At 33.3% G+C, this 19,367-nt stretch overlaps 1 protein-coding gene across 5 annotated transcripts in view; it reads right to left on the bottom strand.

Moving 5' to 3' along the window:
- Positions 1-19,367, bottom strand: part of SNTG1 (syntrophin gamma 1) — a 1,241,132-nt gene that overhangs the window by 128,884 nt on the left and 1,092,881 nt on the right. For all 5 annotated transcript variants that reach the window (XM_056823896.1, XM_056823897.1, XM_056823895.1 and 2 more), the window contains 2 exons: positions 9,535-9,651; positions 2,850-2,921 (listed from right to left, as the gene is read on the bottom strand). In XM_056823896.1, the coding sequence (XP_056679874.1) occupies positions 2,850-2,921; positions 9,535-9,651 (189 nt within the window). The remainder of the gene's footprint in view (positions 1-2,849; positions 2,922-9,534; positions 9,652-19,367) is intronic.

The raw sequence follows: 19,367 nt of genomic DNA, 5'->3' as shown, positions 1-19,367 counted from the left end.
TATATGGAAAGACAAAGCTAGAGATAATAATTTATGATACTATAAATGGATTGAGGAGTTATGCTGAAATATTACTTGCAGATATTGGTTTAATGAACTTTTGCAACTCTCAAACCAAAAATAAAATCTTTGCCAATCCAGAAATATAATGGAAAAACACATAACATTTTCATGATCATTTGGAAAACCATATGCCCATCATAATGTCATGGGCATTGTACCCCAGAAACTCAGACAAACTATTATCAGGGAAATTCCTCTGCTCCTTTATACCCTCCTTTATACACTCCCAACCCAAAACCTCTGACCCTGAGAGGATTATCCTCCTTTGATTGTCCCATTGATCCAAATCATGAGAACCACCCCCATGCCTTCAGGGAAAACTCCTCCCCAACCCTTTGCCCCAGAGTCAAGTCTTCATTGAATATAAAAACCCCAGAACTGAGACACTCATGCTGTCTTGCTTGCCAAAAATGCAACATAACTAATAAATCTCTCTTTTAAGTTAAGTTTGGAGTCTTGCATTCTTTCAAAGGTATCCTTTCCAAACCCCAAGGATACACATCTGCACCTCACAACAATAAGTATTATATATCAAATGTAGTTGTATTGTGATCAACACTCCTTAAAATAGATGTAATAGAGGTTAAAGAGGTCCAGAGGAAGGCAATAAGTATGATCAAAGGAATAGTCATTGAGCATATATATGTAAAATACTTATGTTATAGAATTTACATTTAATATTTATATAGATTTTGATTCACATAGATTAGATACTTAACTTTATCCTATGCTATATCCAAGAAAATGTATTTTATTGTTTGACACACCTAATTGATGTAATGGGTAGAATGCTGGATTAGAATCAGAAAGATCTCAGTGGAATCATGCCTCAAATAATTACCTGAATTGTGACCCTGAATAAATCACTTAACATAATTCAAATACAGTTTTCACATCTGTAAAATGGGGGAAATAAGAGTATCTAATTCACACGTATAAATATTAGCTATTAGTATTATTGTATTTTGGTCAAAGTTAATTTTCATAGTATATTGTGAGAAAATACATTTCTGAAAAATAAGTTGCATTACTTTCAAATGTGTTATTTTTCTATTTGACTTTTTCAAACAGGGGCAAAGGTGTAAATTTAAATATATATATATATATATATATATGTGTATATATATATGTACATATATATATATATATAATATTTGTCAAAGCTTTTACTTCCCTTTGGTTCTTTAACCTCCTATTTGAAGCAGATTATAGGAAATTTGATTTTTCAATAATTTTGGAACATTTAGTTAACCTATTTTTAGAACTTAAGGAGTTAAAAAACTCTAGTGAATAATTTCTTTAAATTGTCTTAGTAGGGTCAAAGGTCATATATATTATATGAGCCTGAAATGGAATTGTGTTAAGGTGGCAAAAAGAGGACTGAAATTGTAAATAGAAGAGACTTGAATTCCAATTTCCTACTCTAATATTTTCTTATGTGACCATGAGCAATTCATAAAACGTCTTGAGATTCAATTTACTTATCTGTAAAAAGGAGATATATACCCTCATTTTGTATATCACATAGCTATTTATGAGAAAGCTAATATAAAAAAAATGCTGTAGAAATATAAAGGGGTGTAGCATATACAGTTTGATAGCTGTGGGGGACCAAGGTTTTAAATACCCCAAACTCTCCCTCCTCTCATTATGTAAGGTCACAAAGAGGAAACAGTTGAAGAGAAGAGAACATAATCTTGATAACCATAGGAAGACAGAGAGAAATTCTCTCCTTGGCTACAAGTGCCAGGCTCTAGTCAAAATTATTTTTGTTGACTGTTTGATTCCCATAATGAGCTAGCTTGGTAAAAGAGATATTTACATTGCTTCTGGCTCAGAGAGCTAACAGAAGCTTGAAGCAGAAGCCTGAAGACTTGTTGGAAGAGAAGCATGATGAAGTAAAGACTTCTGCCAACGCTAACTGTTGTTCTTTTAACCCTTTCGTGTTATAACTGCCCCCATCCTTGAACAGGACCCCAGACAAGCCTGTTATAGGTAGAATCAGGAAAAATACAAAATAATTCATTCTTCTAGAACCTAGTAAATGTTGATTGGTTTCTCTATATTATTTTGTTTTAAAAATTACAATCTTGTGAGCTTGATTTGTTACCTAAAGGTTCTTGGCCAAAATAGTAAGAAACAGAGTTTGTTAATCAAGTTTTTATGTCTACTCAATTTCCCATTCTATTTTAGTTGTTAATGATATAGACAAAAATGAAACAATTCAGGCCCTCAAAGAAATTCTATTGGTGGAACTCTAAATTAATTGCTAAAACTATAAGATTCATAACTGGTTGCAAAATAGGAAATTTTGGCACTCCAGGACTTCTATTCATCTTGAATTATTATTCTTTCTGCTTTTGTACAGTCTAACTTCATAATTAGACTCTTCATAGTTAGACTTCATGGATATCTTGTTTGTATCTTTTCTTCATTCACACAGTCAGTACACTAGTCCAGGCCTCTGACTGTTCTCTTCTAGACTATTCTAGCCTTCCAACAGGTCTCCCTCACTCCAGTTTCTTACAATAACAAAACTGGCAATTCATTGGTCCAAGTACCTACTTGTAAATTAACTCCTCTATAAATATAGAAATAAATATTGCTCTTGTTCATTAATGATTATATTAAAATAAAGACTTGGCAATTTCTAATCAACCAAATCTCTCCAGGTCAGCTTCATTTTTTTTGTCTTCTACCTATGATGCCTAAGAACATCTTGGTACTTAACATTTATACATTGCTAAATTTAAAAAAAAAAGAAATCTTACATTTATTTTTCATACCTTGAAGATTTTAAACATAATCTCATAAACTGAGAATGTTTTTTCTGCTCGTGTCCAGTCCCAAGTAGTTACCTTAAAAAATGAGAAAATTATATGGTAATATCATAGTTCTTATAAAATGAATTCATTTTAATTCTTCTGATCTTTTTTCCACAAATTTTAAAATGTTCATTCACAGAGAGCTTCACAGATAAATTTTCATACCTTTCTTCAAATAAACTTATTTCTGAAGTCTTCATTTCCTTAATTACTATGTTCCCCCTCTCCATTCACATTTTTATACCTTCAAAAAATACTTTATCATTCACCATTGGAAGGAGGACAAATTTGTCAGCCTATTTTATTTTAATGGAGTTTAAAAAATATTTATTTAATTAAAATTTTCCAAATTGAATGGAAAAATAACAATTATATATACATATATATTTTAAAAATTAGTGTTCCAAATATCCATTTTCTCTCATGCTCCACACCACTTCTTGAGATGACAGAAATGTTATATTGATTATTCATGTCAAGTCATGCAAAACATATTTCCATAGTAACCATGTTTCAAAAGAAAGTAAATACAAATAAAGGAAAACAAAACAATGGAATTAAAAATATTCCTTAATTTGCATTCAGAGTATGTCAACTCTCCCTCTCACTGAATGTGGATAGTATTTTTCAGTAGTCCTTTGGAATTGTCTTGTATCAGTGCCTTGATCAGAGTAGATAGGTATTTTACAGTTAATCATTCTTACACTATTGCTGTTACTAGGCACAATAATGTTCTGGCTTTGGTCGCATTACTTTGCATCAGTTCATATACATTTTCCCAGGCTTTTTCAAAACTATCCTGCTTGTCATTTCTTATACTAAAATAGTATCATAGCAAAATCATATGCCACAATGTTTTCAGCCATTCTCCAATCCTTTACTACCCCAAAAAGAGTTGCTATAATGATTTTTTTAACAAATAGACCTCCTCCACCCTTTTTTCAAATCTCTTTGGGATATAGACTTAGTAGTGGTATTTCTGGATCAAAGACTATGCAGTTTTACAGCCTTTAGGGAGTAGTTTCTAAATATTATTTTGAAAGATTTGACTAGTTCACAAATCTACCAAAACTTCATTGGTGTGTCCCAGTTTCCTTACATTCCCTCAAGCATTTGTCATTTTTTCTTTTCTGTCATCCTAGACATCTGAAAGGTATAAGGTACTATATCAAAGTAATTTTAATTTTCTTTTCTCTAATCAGTAGTGAATTATAACATTTTGTGCATATATTTTAAATGTATATTTGTAAAGGATTATATTTTCTAAGTACTGCAGAAACAGCAAAACATGATTTATCATAAACTCTCTGCGAAGTTTTATTTTTCTTTTTATTCCCTGGCATAGAGAATCTGCATCTGTCTCAATGTATATCCAGAGTCACAGCTAGTAAGGTGTATGAGATCAAATTTGAACTCAACCATTCTAGAATATAGGGTCAGAATGCTCTCTAATATATCAGCTAGCTTGATGAGACCTCTGAGTAAAAGATTCTAAGATCCTCAGGTAGAAAGTCCCTAGCCACATTTCCCCATCTTCTCTCCTTCTCTATCTAGGGCATGTTTGTATCCTATATCTCTGGAAACTCTAGCAGAAGACGTCATTTTGTGTATGTTTTTATGCAACCTCTGAATACCCCCAGATCCTTCAAATCCCATATGAGATATATCTGATAAATCACTGTTATGACAGGCTACATTGTGATTCTCAAGGTTCTCTATTAACCATTATCTGTTACCATATAAATATTGTCTATTACCATGAGCATGGGCAGAAATGCCTAACTTGTTATAGAAATCCTCAATATTCCTAATAAAGCTGCCATTGATTGCCATCAACATCTCTGGTATATTAGAGAATATTCTTATCCTTTATTCTAGAATACCTGAGTTCAAATTTGATCTCATACACCTTACTAGCTGTGACTCTGGGTAAGTCTTTTAACTTCTATCTGCATAAGTTTCTTCAAGTACAAAATGGGAATATTAATACCACTTAATCCCAGATTTCTTGTGAATAATAAAATGTGTTATCTGTAAAGAAAATAGAATAGTTACTGGCACCCAATAAGTGAATAATAAATGTTCCTTCCCTCCATCCCTTTATCTTTCCTTCCTTTCCCTTTTCCTTTCTGCCTTGATTACTTCTTTTCTCCTTTCCCTGGTAAACAAAGCAAGGATTGTTGAAAGAGTTCATTATGAAGTGAATATATATTTCTCTATTTAAGAGAATTATTCTTAACAAAAGCTCAGAAAATTTAATTTCTGAAAATCCATACATTCTTCCTTGCATAATCATTAACAAAATAACTTAAGATGATTCCTTTCTATAGAGGTACATTGTACATTTTACATGATCATAATTTTAGCAATATGGGGATTAGTCAAGGAATCTAAATTCATTTCTTCTTTCTTTTTTAGGCCTTAGACTTGAAATTAGGGCTAACTCGGGTTCTTTTACATGAAGGATCTAAGTTATGATTTTCCCTTTAAATAAAATTTTGATCATAGGTTTCTAGGACAGCTAAGAAAAAAGTGGATTAAACATATAATTTGCCTAAAGTATGGTATAAGAATAATGCAATGATAGCTAACCATCATACATAGATACCAAATACTTTTCAAATTCCAACTTTGGGTACAACAGTCTCATTTCCACAAAGGAAACATGTTTCAAATTCAAAAACATAGACATGTCTCATTGGACCTTAACTCCTGAACAGCTGAATCAGGAAGGGAAAAAGGTGAGGGTGAGTTGCTTCAGGATTTTTTCCAAAAGATACCTGCCCATCTGATCCTCAAATAGCTAGTGAATGCCTCATGCTCCCAGAGATCAAGTGACATGGGTAATAAATTTTGTTTATGCTGAGATTTTTCCTTGTTAGGCAGGATAAACTGTTGAAGAAATGTTTTATGTGATTAACCAATAACAACAGATGTACTTTAAATGCAAATTAAAATCCAAGGCTTGTTTTATATTTTCAATTTGCTAGACAAAAATATGATTTAACTGGGAATAGAAAAAAGTTAATATTCAAAATAAGTTCTATTAGATAATGCAAATAGGACACTATTTTCTGCCTGGCTGAGCAGTGATTGCACAACTTTGATCTATACTATTTCTATGGAAATTTATCCATTAAAAATAAAGAAAAGATTTTACATATTCTCCTTTTCTTTTTCAACATATTTGTTATTTTGTTTCTTATTCCCTCTACTTTGTGCTCTCAATCAAATTTAATAAATCCCCTTAAAATTCCCCTCTGGCATAAATTATTTGTAAATGTACTGATTAATCCGAAATTGAGCTAATAAAATCAGTACACACCTTACTTTGATCCTCTCTCCATGCACTCTTCCATCTAATGCTTACACACATTAACAGATGATGTTGCTCTGGTAACTTCTCATTATGTCATTTTCAGGGTCTATCAGGTACTGTAACCAAATCCTGAGGTGACAGGTTAATCATTATCATTGTTTCCAAGGTTTACAATGTGAAAAAATAGTACAGTTTCAAATTTTTGGTTTGCCAAAATTAATTAAAAAATTTAGGTCTGTTCAACTCTCAGGTGAAAGCTCTTTAGGAGAGATTTTGGACTCTGGATTAATTTCCCTTAAATATACTTCCTATATTTACCGGTATTTTTCTTTTCCTATTCCTGTACTCATCTCTGTCTCTGTCTCTGTCTCTGTCTCTGTCTCTGTCTCTGTCTCTGTCTCTGTCTCTGTCTCTGTCTCTGTCTCTCCCTCTCTCTGTCTGTCTGTCTCTCTCTCTCTCTCTCTCTCTCTCTTTCTCTCCCTCCTGCTCTTTTTTTCATTTTTTCCTCTTTTTTACTTTTCCCCTCTCTTTCTTGTCTTCTTTTCTTCCTTCACAGAGTCATAGAATTTGAGAATTGGAATACTAATCTGAATCATACAAGAAAAGAAGACTCATTTTAACACATCCTGGGTTTACCACACTCTGAAGACCACCAAGAAAAGGAAGCTACCACTTCTCTAGGTAGCTAGTTATTCTTTTGGACAGTTCTTTTAGTTTTTTGGAATTTTTTTTCTCTGACATCAAACTTATATTTGTCTCTTTGCAATTTCTATCCACTTCATTGTTCATTGTTCTGGCCTCTAGAGCCAAATAGCAGAAGTTTAAGCTCTCTTCTATGTGATGTGCCTTCCAAAGAAAGTTAATCTGAGTCTTCTGGTCTCTAAGCGAAACATGACCAATCCCTTCAATTATTCTTCACATATTTATTTCTTTCTCCTTTTTCTTTTTGGTTTGGATCTATGATTTCCTTATTTTGAGAAAAATTTAAGTGTTCCTGAGATTCCACCTCTGGATCCTAGCAAGTTGTCTCCAAATTATAGTCTTAGAATTACCTTAAGCACTGAGAGATTAAGTGATTCAGCAATGGTCAACACATCTAGCATATCTGAGAGACAGAATAGGAATCTAGGTCCACTCTACTTTTTAAAATTATTAAATTTATTTATTTATAATATTTTTCCATGGTTACAAGATTTATGATTATTTCCCAACACTATTCCCTCCCCCCTCCCTGAGCTGACAAGCATTTCCACTCAGTTATACATGTATCATTTCTCAAAACTATTTATATACAATTAATATTTGTAATAGAATGATCATTTAAAGTCAAAACCCCAATCAAAACCCCATTCAACCAAGTGAGCAATCATATGCTTTTCTTCTGTGTTTCTACTCCCACAGTTCTTTCTCTAAAAGTGGATAGTGTTCTTTCTCATAAGTTCCTCAGTATTGCCCTGTATTATTGCATTGCTATTAGTAGAAAAGTCTGTTGCATTTGATTGTTCCACAATGTATTAGTCTGTGTGTACAGTGTTCCCCTAGTTCTGCTCCTTTCACTTTAAATCAATTCCTGGAGGTCTTTCTAGTTCACACAGAAATCCTCCAGTTCATCATTCCTTTCAGCAGAATAGTATTCTATCCCCATCAGATTCCACAATTTATTCAGTCATTCCCCAATCAATGGACACACTCCCAATTTTCCAATTTTTTGCCACCACAGAGAGCATGGCTATAAATATTTTTGTACAAGTATTTTTTCATATTATCTCCTTGGGGTACAAACTCAGCAGTGGTAGGCATTCTTTTAAAGTCTTTTTTTGCATAATTTCACATTGCCCTTCATAATGGTTGGATTAATTCACAACTACACCAGTAGTGTATCAGTGTCCTAATTTTGCCACATCCCCTCCAACATTTATCACTTTCCTTTGCCATACTGGCCAGTCTGCTAGGTGTAAGGTGTTACCTCAAAATTGTTTTAATCTGCATTTCTCTTCTCAGGAGAATTTAGAACAGTTTTTCATGTGATTATTGATTATTTTGATTTTATCACTTGTAAACCGCCTATTCATGTACCTTGACCATTTGTTGATTGGGGAATGGCTTGATTTTTTATAAATTTGACTTAATTCCTTATATATCTGGGAATTCAATCTTTGTCAGAGAGTTTTGTTATAATATTTTCTCCAGTCTGTCACCATTCTTCTAATTTTGGTTTCATTAGTTTTGTTTCTACAAGAACTTTTTAATTTGATGCAATCAAAAACAGTCATTTTTTTTTTATTTAATGTTCTCTGTCTCTTGCTTGGTCTTAAATGCCTTCCTTTTCACAGATCTGACAGGTAAACTATTCTATGTTCACCTAATATATTTATGGTTTCATTCTTTATATTTAACTCATTTACCCATTTTGAATTTATCTTGGTATAGAGCATGAGATATTGATCTAAACCTAATCTCTCCCATACTGTTTTCCAATTTTCCCAGCACTTTTTATCAAATCATGGATTTTTGTCCCCCAAACTAGGCTTTTTGGTTTTATCATAGACTGTCTTGCTGAGGTCATTTACCCCAAGCCTATTCCATTGATCTTCCCTTCTGTCTCTTAATCAGTACTATATTGTTTTGATGACCACTGCCTTATAGTACAGTTTTAGATCTGGTACTAGTAGGCCCCATCCTTCACATTTTTTCCCATTATTTTCCTTGATATTCTTGATTTTTTGTTCTTTCAGATGAACTTTGTTGTATTTTTTCTATTTCTATAAAAAAGTTTTTTGGTAAATTGATAAGTATGGCATTAAATAAGTAAATTAATTTAGGTAAGATTGTCATTTTTATTATATTAGCTCATTGTATCCATGAGCAATTAAGGTTTTTTCCAATTATTTATATTGTTTTAACTGTGTATAAAGTGTTTGGTAGTTGTAATCTACCCTACTTTTGAGGCTAGTCTTTCTTAGGCTATGCTACAATATCTCTAAGACAAGTAGGCAGGACAGTATACTGAGTAGCAGGCCTGGATTAAGGAAGACTCATCTTGAGTTCAACCAGACTCAGACACTTACCCCTAGACAAGTCACTTAAGTTCTATTTGTCTTAACTTCCTTGTTTATAAATAAAGTGGAGAAGGAAATGGCAAACTACCCCAGTACCCTCAAACCTAAATGGGGTCACGAAGAATTGGACACAACTGAAATAACTGAACAATAACAATGGTTCTCACTATATTCAGTAATTGAAAAAAATGAGTATAGAATTCATTTATGTATGTATATTAGGCAAAAAGAATCTAGCAAAATTAAAAATGTGACAAAATGTACTTACTGGAGGTGCCAGAAACTTATAAAGAGAAGAACCTCTCAGTGCTAAAAACTTTGGTGTGTACTTCCGATCTTGAAGGGAATCTTGTTCTCGTTCTTCAGTCCAGCCCATGTAGACTATCTGACAGGAAAATTAATAATGGTAACCAATGTCATATGAGTTTCTCTTCATTAGAGTCTTTATGATGTAAGCAGGGTAAAGTATTTCTAATTCTTTTTTGCCTATTCATTCTCAATTAACATGACACAAAGAGCCATATGCTAAAAATGATATTTCCTTTGCACATAGATGGGTAGTTGTCATAAAGAAATAAATTTAGAACAATATTTCCAAACATTTCAGACCCAACAAGGACAATAAAATAAAGAACTGTTACATATGTTCTCCTTCCATATGAAGTTTTCTGTATTATCTCTCTATCTTTTCCATTGGAAACTGATAATCTCCCCTCTCTCAGTCTGAACATAAGATACTCAAGTATACAATGATCTTGCTTCTTATCTAAAATGGCTAATAGCTACAATATTTTCTGCTTTTAAACTAAAGTAAAGTAATATTAGGGAATGGACCTCAGATTCATTTCACTGTTTCATTGAACTACCAGTTAAGGATACTCTTTTCTTTGGCATTTTCTCTTCAACTAGTACTCTTAAAGGTTGTCTCGAATACTGCAAAGTTAAGTTAATTGCCTAAAGTCTAACAGACACTATCTAGAAGAGGTGGAATTTAAATCCAAGTTTTCTGGACTGCAAGGTCAACTTATGATATACTATATCATGTTGCCTCTTAAATTAATATTGGAATATTTCTGGCAGTGAAGTAATTCAAAACGAGTTACTCTTTTTTTTTCTCTCTCTCTATATGACAGCCATGAATTATGTGTATTAAGCTCTCTATTAACTCAAAGGGGTATAATAATGTCAGTTATTAGTCGAGGGCTATAATTATATTGGTATATTTGCCCCTTTTCATAACCCCATTGCTTAGCATAGTGCTTAATGAATACTCAGCACTTAATACTTGCCAATTTATTATAATTATCATTACTTATTATTATTAACAATAACAACCAGAAGCCATAACATTCTAAATGTCCAATCTACCAATTAAAAAGCACTTATTAAAGTGACTAGCTCTAGGTTGCATAAGAATTGGTAGAAGAAAACAGTCTACAAACTACCTGGAAGCATGCTATGAAGAGGAAGAAATAAAAGCTGGGTATTCTGAACTGGCTCCACATTCAAGAAGACCACTAGGTAGAATAACATAGTGTTTTCCTTTGAGTAGATTTTTATGCTAAGAGATTGAAATTTAGTTCTATATTCCAACACAGTCACAATCTCATTTTGTGCCAAGCGGGAGCTTTCCTGGGCTCAGTGTGTATGAAGGGAGACAGTTATGCAATAGATAAAACACAAGGAGAAAGAGTGGAGTAAATTTGGTGGAGTGAGACCTAGCACTGCTTCTCTCCACATCTTCCAATACAATATTTGACAGAGTACTACACAAAGTTCTGATGTGAAATCTAAGAAAAAGTCACAGTTATTTTTTCCAGTTTTGTTTCCTTTCCCCCACATCTCCACCCCCACCTTAGGACAGCTTAAGAAGACAGAAAAAGAGATGCAGAGATAATGGGTTAGGGCCTGCTCAGGAGTACAGGAATAGGTGAGCGACATCTGTAGCTTTCTCTTCCTTTTCCCAGTTCTGGATTACAGTTCCAAGGAGTAGAAGAGTGATCAAAATACTGAAGGATCAGCAGCCCTTTCTATGTAAGCATAAAGGAACACATTCCAGAAAAAAAAGCTATGTGCTTCTGAGCCCAAGAAAAGAGTAGGAACTTGGCTAACCTTTAGACTCACAAGTAACTCCACAGGAATAAACCAGAGCAGAAGACAAAAAACAAGTTGGAGAGAGTAGTTCAGTTGCTCTGAACCTACAGAATCTCCCAGAAAGGTATCTGAGACAATCAGTAGCATTTTGTGGATACTCAACCTCATGTAAAACAACAAAACAGGTTAGGAATTTTCAGACAAACAGGGGAGTGAACAGATCTCTCCCTGAATCACATCACTTTGGGAGCACCAAAATCTACAAGCCCATAGGCTGAGCATTGAAAGCCTCAGAAGAAAATAAAAGACAAAAGCTCAGGCCAGACATTCTCTTAACACACACAGTGAGAAGAGGCCAGGACTAACATTAATTCCAAAGTCAAGAAATAAGCTGGAAGTATGAGTAAACAAACAAAAAGAACCTGATCATGAAAAATATTTACTATAATACAAGGACCCAGGACTCCCTCATGGGACTCATGACATAAAAGCCTATTCACCAGCTTAGAAGGGACTGATGGAGTCTGAATGCAAATTGAAACATATCATTCTACTTTTTATTTCCTCCAAGAATTTTTCTCTAATGTAAATTATACGTCTTCACAACATGAAGGATATGGGTATATATATAATAGTACTTATATATACATATATATTTTATAACATTTGTATAACCTATATTTTTTTCTGCCTTGGGAAGGGGTGAGAAGGAAGGAAAAAAAATGAATTGCAGTATGTCAAATGACTATTAAAAATTCTTTTGACATGTAAAAAAATAAAAATAAATAAATAAGCTACCATGGTTATAGGGAAGATCAAGACACAATCCCAAAAGAAGAAAATGATCAGAGAATATCTGTAATCAAAGTCTCAAAGAAAAATATAGATTGGATACAATATCATCAAAAATTTCTACAAGAATTAAAGATAGAGATCAAAATGATTTAAAAAATCAAATAAGATATGTAGCACATAAATTGGGGGAATAAATGAGAGTTTATGCAAGAACATTATGAAAAGAGAATAGCCATGTAATAGAGGTAGAAAGAATGCTGAAATAACTCCTTAAAAATGAGAATTTCCTTAATGAAATTTACTCATTCTATGTGGGATCAAGAAACAATAAATCAAAGACAAAGAATTTTTTAAAAGCACAAAATGTGTACTATCTCAAGGAAAACACAATTGACAAAAAATATAAAAGATAATTTAAGAATCATTTCATAACCTAAAATCCAAGAACAAAAAACAAGCCTAGACATTACATATCAAAGAATTATAGTGGGAAACTTCCCACATGTCTTAGAATAAGAGCGTAAATTTAAAAAACAAAACAAAACAAAAACAACCAAACAACAATAAGAAAAACTGAAAGAATCTACCAGTTAATTTTTCAAAGAAATTTAAAAATGAAAACTCCTAGAAATATTACAGCCAAAATCCATAAATTCCATGTAAATGAGAAAATATTGCAAAAAAAAGAAACTAGAATGAAAATATTTATTTACCACTGATGAATAGTCAAAACCAATACAATTCAATAGATACCACTATAAAGAAGTAGAGTTTTTTGAATATTCTCTTCTAGAATGCAAAGGATCTAGGATTATGACAAGGAAAAAAACTTTTTTAAATGAGCATAATCTAATAAGGTTGGGGGATTAATATTTAATAAAAACAAAAAATAACTTTTAAGTATTTGAGATGAAAAGATCAGAGCTGAATAGGAAATATAACATTAAAGCATAAGATAAAAAAGAAGTATAAAAATATAAACTTAAGTAAGAAATCATAAAGACTAAACAAATTTAAACTGTTTTTATTCTTTTATGGGAAGATAATACATGAAAATCTGAATTTTATTATTACTATGGCTAAAAGAGTGAGTCATGGGTATGATTCTACTATTTTGAGATGATTTCAATAGAAGAATGGTAAGGTGAAAAAGAGGGAGGCATTTAAAGACGATGGAAGAGCTGAAGAATAGTGAAAATAATCTTAATAAAATGCATCATGAAAGGAGAATTTTATTATTTACAATTATTTTAAAAATCATTATTATATTAATATAGAATCTATTATAACATATCTAAATTATATTTTTTTTAAAATATGGCACCCAAAATCCTACATGATTATCTAATGGTGATCTAAAGATGAGCATTTGGTTTGTGAAGATTAAAATTAACTCTCCCCTGATTGTGAGGATTAAAATTGTAATCCCTGACCATTATTAGATCTAATCACCAAAAGTGTAAACATTCTGCTTAATCATTAAGTGGGAGTTCTATGACCCATGTGTGCAATAGTGGGTGACAAATAAGAATTAAACTAACTACCCCTGGGTAGTCTTAAAGCAAAGCTTCAACTGTGATTAGAAGATGTAAAATTAAGGGAAGACACAGGAAGTGACACAAAAGAAGTGTCTTTAAAAGGAGCTGTCACTTCCTGTGCGAGACAGTTCTTCATTCTTTGGAGTGGAGGCTGGACCCAAGACCCTCTTCCTAGTGAGGTTGTTCTAAAATCTCTTCCTTTGAACTGACTCTTGGTGAGTGAAAAGCTGACTCTTAACTGCTGGATTTTCTGAAAAAAAAAAAAAAAAAAAACTAACCTCAGGAGAGACTTTCCTCTCAAGAGAGACTTCCCTAAGTCATTGTCTTTGCCAAGGCCTAAGGACTAACTCTCTCTGCCCGGGGTTGAGCCAGGGGCCTGAGTAAATTACTTATTGCTTAAGCTAGATATCTTTCCCTATCCTCTCTCTGATTTTCTTAATTCAATCTTTCTACATTTTATAAATGAATTGTAAATAAATCTCTTGGGAATAAATATAAATTCCTGGCCACCACACTCTTAAATAATCCAATCCAACTCTTTTAAAAATAATTCCTTTTCCCACTTACAGGTTATTGAATGTGGGATGTGTAGGACTTGGGTATGCTGGTGTAATATTTATTGGGAAAGGAAATTGGATAGGAAAACAGGGGGATGATGGGAGGTTTGTAGCAGGGGATGGAGGAGTTAAGGGAGAGAGGGAACACTGCTTAGGAGGCAAGGGAGGGAGATGGCCCCTGCTGAGAGGAAAAGCAGGGTTCCAATGAGGTTTGTTTGTCTTTAAATGACTGAAACTGAAGTTTAGCTCCCTCTATGACCAGAAAAGATAGTCCACTTATCTGACTGCGAATTCAAATAATATAAAGTTTAATAACTAGTTGGGATTGGAGTTTTTTCTCAGATTCAGACCTGAGGCCAGGCTCCAGAGGCTGGCGGAGAGTTTGTCCCACTCCCGTCTACTCTCGTTGTTCTAATTCAGAATCTTAGCAGTAGACAGAAAGCAAACAAGAACAATTCTAACCTTTAGAAGCCTGTGTCTTTGGGCTGAACCAAGAAGAGCATGCCACTCCAGACTGGGCTGACCAAGCTCCTCTTTCCTCCAACACCAGGACTCAAGTCCCCCGTCTTCCCCCGGCAGGAAGGAAGTGCTAGTCACAAGACCCAACTGCCACTCCCAGTTGGCCCTACCCCCACACAAACTGTTAGTCTAGTTTCCTTTCCACAATCATCCCCTTTTTTTGTTGTGACCTTCCCAAGGTCACATATTTATATTATAGTTACCAATGTACTAAATCTACTCTAAGGATTCTTTGTGGGAAAGTAAGGGTAAGGGTAATTTTGGGGTTTTACATTAAATTCAGTACAATACATGTTGAACAAAACTATTACAAAAAATTTGAATATTAGTGCTAATACTACTTACTCTACGTTAACTAAAACTAATACATTATGTATAGAAATTATTTACATATAATAAAACAATATACATTGTTCCATATCATGATGTCAGTCAAATAGAAATATCTATTGATCTTTCTATTTGCCTAAGACCTAATGGAACTAACTATATACATATTTACATTTTGCATAAATACAATTTCAGACCCTTATTTATATAAACAAGGTCTCTCAATGTCAGTTTGTGATTTTGTGTTTTATGTCTAATAGTGTTGTGTTGAATTAATACTTATCAAGTTTCTTCAGATTTCCACTTCTCATGTTGACTGATGGATCTCTTCCATCTTCCATGTTATGTAGTGATGCATGCTATTTCCCTAAATGTGAAATTACTTTTGTTTTATTATTTCAACACACTCAGTCTTACATATAAGTCTCGTTTTCCATCTGTCCTCTAATATAAACAAATTTACCAGTTCAAAGTCTTAGCTGTCCATTTCAGCTTTTCCTCTTTGTTTCTTGTCTCTAGCATCTTTTCTTGATGCTTTTCCTCTGGGCTGGTTTAAAATCTTTTCCTCTGGGTTGCTTTTCTTCTGGGATGCTTTTCCTCTGGGTTGCTTTTCTTCTGGGTTGCTTTTCCTCTGGGTTGCTTTTCCTCTGGGCTGGAAAGTTGTCTCAAACATTATGTGTCACTATTATTTCTTTATGATGTGCTTTTATGTTAATCAGTTTTTGTTTTCATTTCTCAGCACTATCTGTTGTCTAATTATCTTTGATGTCTGTTACAATGGTGTTGAACTTTTTCTGGTTTCACATGGGTACAGTGAAACCATGAGTCTTTCCCTGCAACTTTTATAGCTGTTGAGGTAGTAAACAATACTTCATGTAGTCCAGTCCATTTTATGTTTGTAGCAATTTTCTATTGAAATTTTTAAGTATACTATGTCTCCTGGTTTGATATTGTGCAAATTGTAATCCAGGGGTACTGTTTGTTGTATCAAGCCCATTTCATGCAATTCTGCTATTCTTGTCTGCAAAGCTTGTATATATTTTGTTAATTGACAGTCTAGTTTGTGAGATGTTCTACATCAGAGAAAGGAACATGTGATAGGAGCATTACATTGTTTTCTTCTTCTTCCTTTTGTTTTGGATCAGGTATATGATTTTCTTGTACTGCAAATTTAGTGTCTCTATCCACTTTAATCACTTCCACATACTTTTCACAAAGTTCTTCTTAATTTTTGACTCCCAATGCTGCCAGCATTTCTTCTAATATGATTGTGTAGTTTATTTCCTTAACTAACTGTTCTGACTGGATTGTTTGTTCTTGATTTGAGTTGTTAATGAAATCATGCATCTCCTCCTCTTGTAAAGCTTTGTGATCTTGATTGTAAGGTTTGATATATTCATAAGGTTCTTGGTTTTCTTCATTTTCTGAATCAAACATTATTGAATATAGTGATTCTGTGTGATTTGTGTCTTGCATTGACTCTTGCTTGGTGATTTCTATATTCACCAAGTCTTTTGCAAGCACTTTTTTGTTGGCACACTTGGACCATAGGTGTCTCTATTTCTATTTTGTTCAAATCCCAGTTTTGTTCTTCATCTACAGACTTTTCTTGTTGCTTTGACCATTCATTTTGCAATTCATCATCACTTTGCAAGGGAATTGCATTATCATGGAGACTTAAGGATGGTATAATAATGTTTGTGTTTGCTTTTTCTTGTGCAGTTACTATTGGTTGGAATTCTTCTGTATAAGGATTTAAGGTTGGCTTTTCTATTATATCATTGCTATTTTCTTTTGTAATAGCATCCCTGCTTTCCATGCCATTGTCTCCAGGAGGTCTGCTAATTTGAACATTCTCTATTATTGCATTTTCCTCCCCATTGGACCCTTCTATTGTTAGTTCATGTGCTTCAATTAATTCATTTACAGTTTGTGTATTACAGACTGTTGCCAGTTCTGTTTATTCCTCTTTCTTTGTAGCTTGTTCCACTGTTCCAAAAATTTTCTCTTTAATCTCTGTTACATCATTATCTAATTGGATTTCTTCTTCTATTGTTCTTTAGTTTTATTTTGTGCTTTTGGAACACCAAGTTCTATTTGCATGCAGTCTCCTTCCTTTTCCTTTTCCCCTTTTCCTTTTCCATTTTTCCTTTTTGATGTTACCCCATGCACCTGGCTTCATAACTGACTTTGTTTGGCAGCACCTGAGACTACTTGCAAATAATGTGGTTTTTCCCGGCAGGAAGGAAGTGCTAGTCACAAGACCCAACTGCCACTCCCAGTTGGCCCTTCCCCCCCACAAACTGTTAGTCTAGTTTCCTTTCCACACTGGCAATGAAGTGAAATAGAATTGGGTGAGAGATATGAGAAAACAGTACAGATTGGTTGACTATGTACAGGATGACAACAGAATGACAGGAAACAAAAGTGAAAAAGCAGCACATATGAGTATGGGGCCATTTGAAGATAGAACAAATGTGTTATAGAGCCACAATGAGGCAAATAGCTATAATCCACAGACCATGGGCATGTGGGCAGAGAAAAATGAAAGCTGGGAAATTACTAGCATCATATGTTTCACGAATTCCCAGTGAATAATATCAACATTCTGCAGTCTATAATGTAAATATTTTATTGTAACAATTCTTAACCCCTAGAGTTCCTTTGAACTACACAAGGAAAGTATATAATTCCTAATGCTTAGTAGAAGCTGAATTAATATTTGTCTAATTGAAAAAGAATGCCAGTGAAGAAATCAATTTGATGCCAGTTTAATTAACAGCAGATGGGATATGATTATAAATGTATTTGTATAGGGTGAAAGCAAAGGGAGCTGGAACAGGGTGTGGTTCTCTAATAAATAGGAGGACAATCTATCCAGTAGATTACATGGTTTTTTTCATGGTCTATTCTGTGTGCACCTTTTGTACCTCTAATTATATTATAAGCTCTTTGAGGGCAGGAACCACACATTCTTTTTTCAAATCTTCTCTATTTTGCTTGCTATCCTTTTCCTGTTGAGATGTTATTTGGATAGAAAAACATTAGAGAGTATAATAGGATCTCATTGCCCATATGCTTAGTTAAACAGAATGTATCTTTGCATGAAGTTTGTGTAATTATCTAAAAATTTGTAATGAAATATGACTTGAATGACCAATACTTCTTTTTGAAAAATGAAAAAATGATAGTTTATTCAGATTTTAAAAAATCTGTCAGAAATAGATGCTAAATATTTTTAGGTTCTTTAAAAAAAAAAGAAATAAAAAGAAAAGGAAAAAGAAAATGGCTTATTTATGCTTGTGCAATGATGCCAAAAGACAATTATTGTCTTTTAGCATAGGCAAAAAATTCCAGTAATCACAAAGGTCTTGTGTAAACAGAAAATACTTTTCAGGAAATTCTTTCATCAAGGAAGTTTCAACTATAAAATCTTGAAAAAAGATATCAGCAATACAGAAAGAATGAAAAAAGAATATTGAATATGGAAATGTAGGGAAAAAATAGAAGTTGAATTTGACAAATACAGCATAAAAATGTTTCAGTAATTATACAGAGGATTATCAGACTTTAATATTTTGACTGACATTGTTATTTTTCTTGGGAGATTGCCTATTCTGTCATTTTTTTTTAATTCTGAGTCATAACTCACTTCCACTAGGAAACAAACCTCTATTAACCACAGGCTACTGGTATGGATGGCCCTTTTCTTGCTCCATAACTTAAATGATTACTAAAGCCCACCTAACCATTCAAGGTGCTACTGATGTAGGAAATTATTTTTGTAGAAGTAAGACTAAATTATAGTTATAGTAATAATACTCTTCGTATAACAAAAACAAATGTGCAACCCTCAATTTGGGAGGGTTACTTTTAATGAACTTTTCTGCTTTGTTAAAAGATAGTTTTCTTTTAAGCATAACCTCTTACCATGTCTGTTAAAAATTAAAGGTTTTTCCCTTTATAACTTTTATGAAAAGTCTCACTATACAGTAATTCAGTCAACCAGGTAACATTCATCTTTCATCCAAGTTTGTTGAATGCTTACCTTTGCTGAACTATCTAAGAGACTATTGATGAGTTCAGATTTTCTGCCTGTGAATTCCAATGATTATAACTTACAACACCAGGACACTCAATACCTTCCGAATGGAGAAAAGAAGACTTGACTGATAAACTATGCCCAAAAGGATATATGCCAAGTCAACAAATATTTATTAAACTTCTGTTTTGTGCCAGACACTGTGCTGGGCTCTGGGATTATAAAG

Source organism: Monodelphis domestica, chromosome 3 (genome assembly GCF_027887165.1).
Source record: "Monodelphis domestica isolate mMonDom1 chromosome 3, mMonDom1.pri, whole genome shotgun sequence".
In the NCBI taxonomy this organism is placed as follows: domain Eukaryota; kingdom Metazoa; phylum Chordata; class Mammalia; order Didelphimorphia; family Didelphidae; genus Monodelphis; species Monodelphis domestica.
This window is presented reverse-complemented; position numbering and strand designations above follow the sequence as displayed.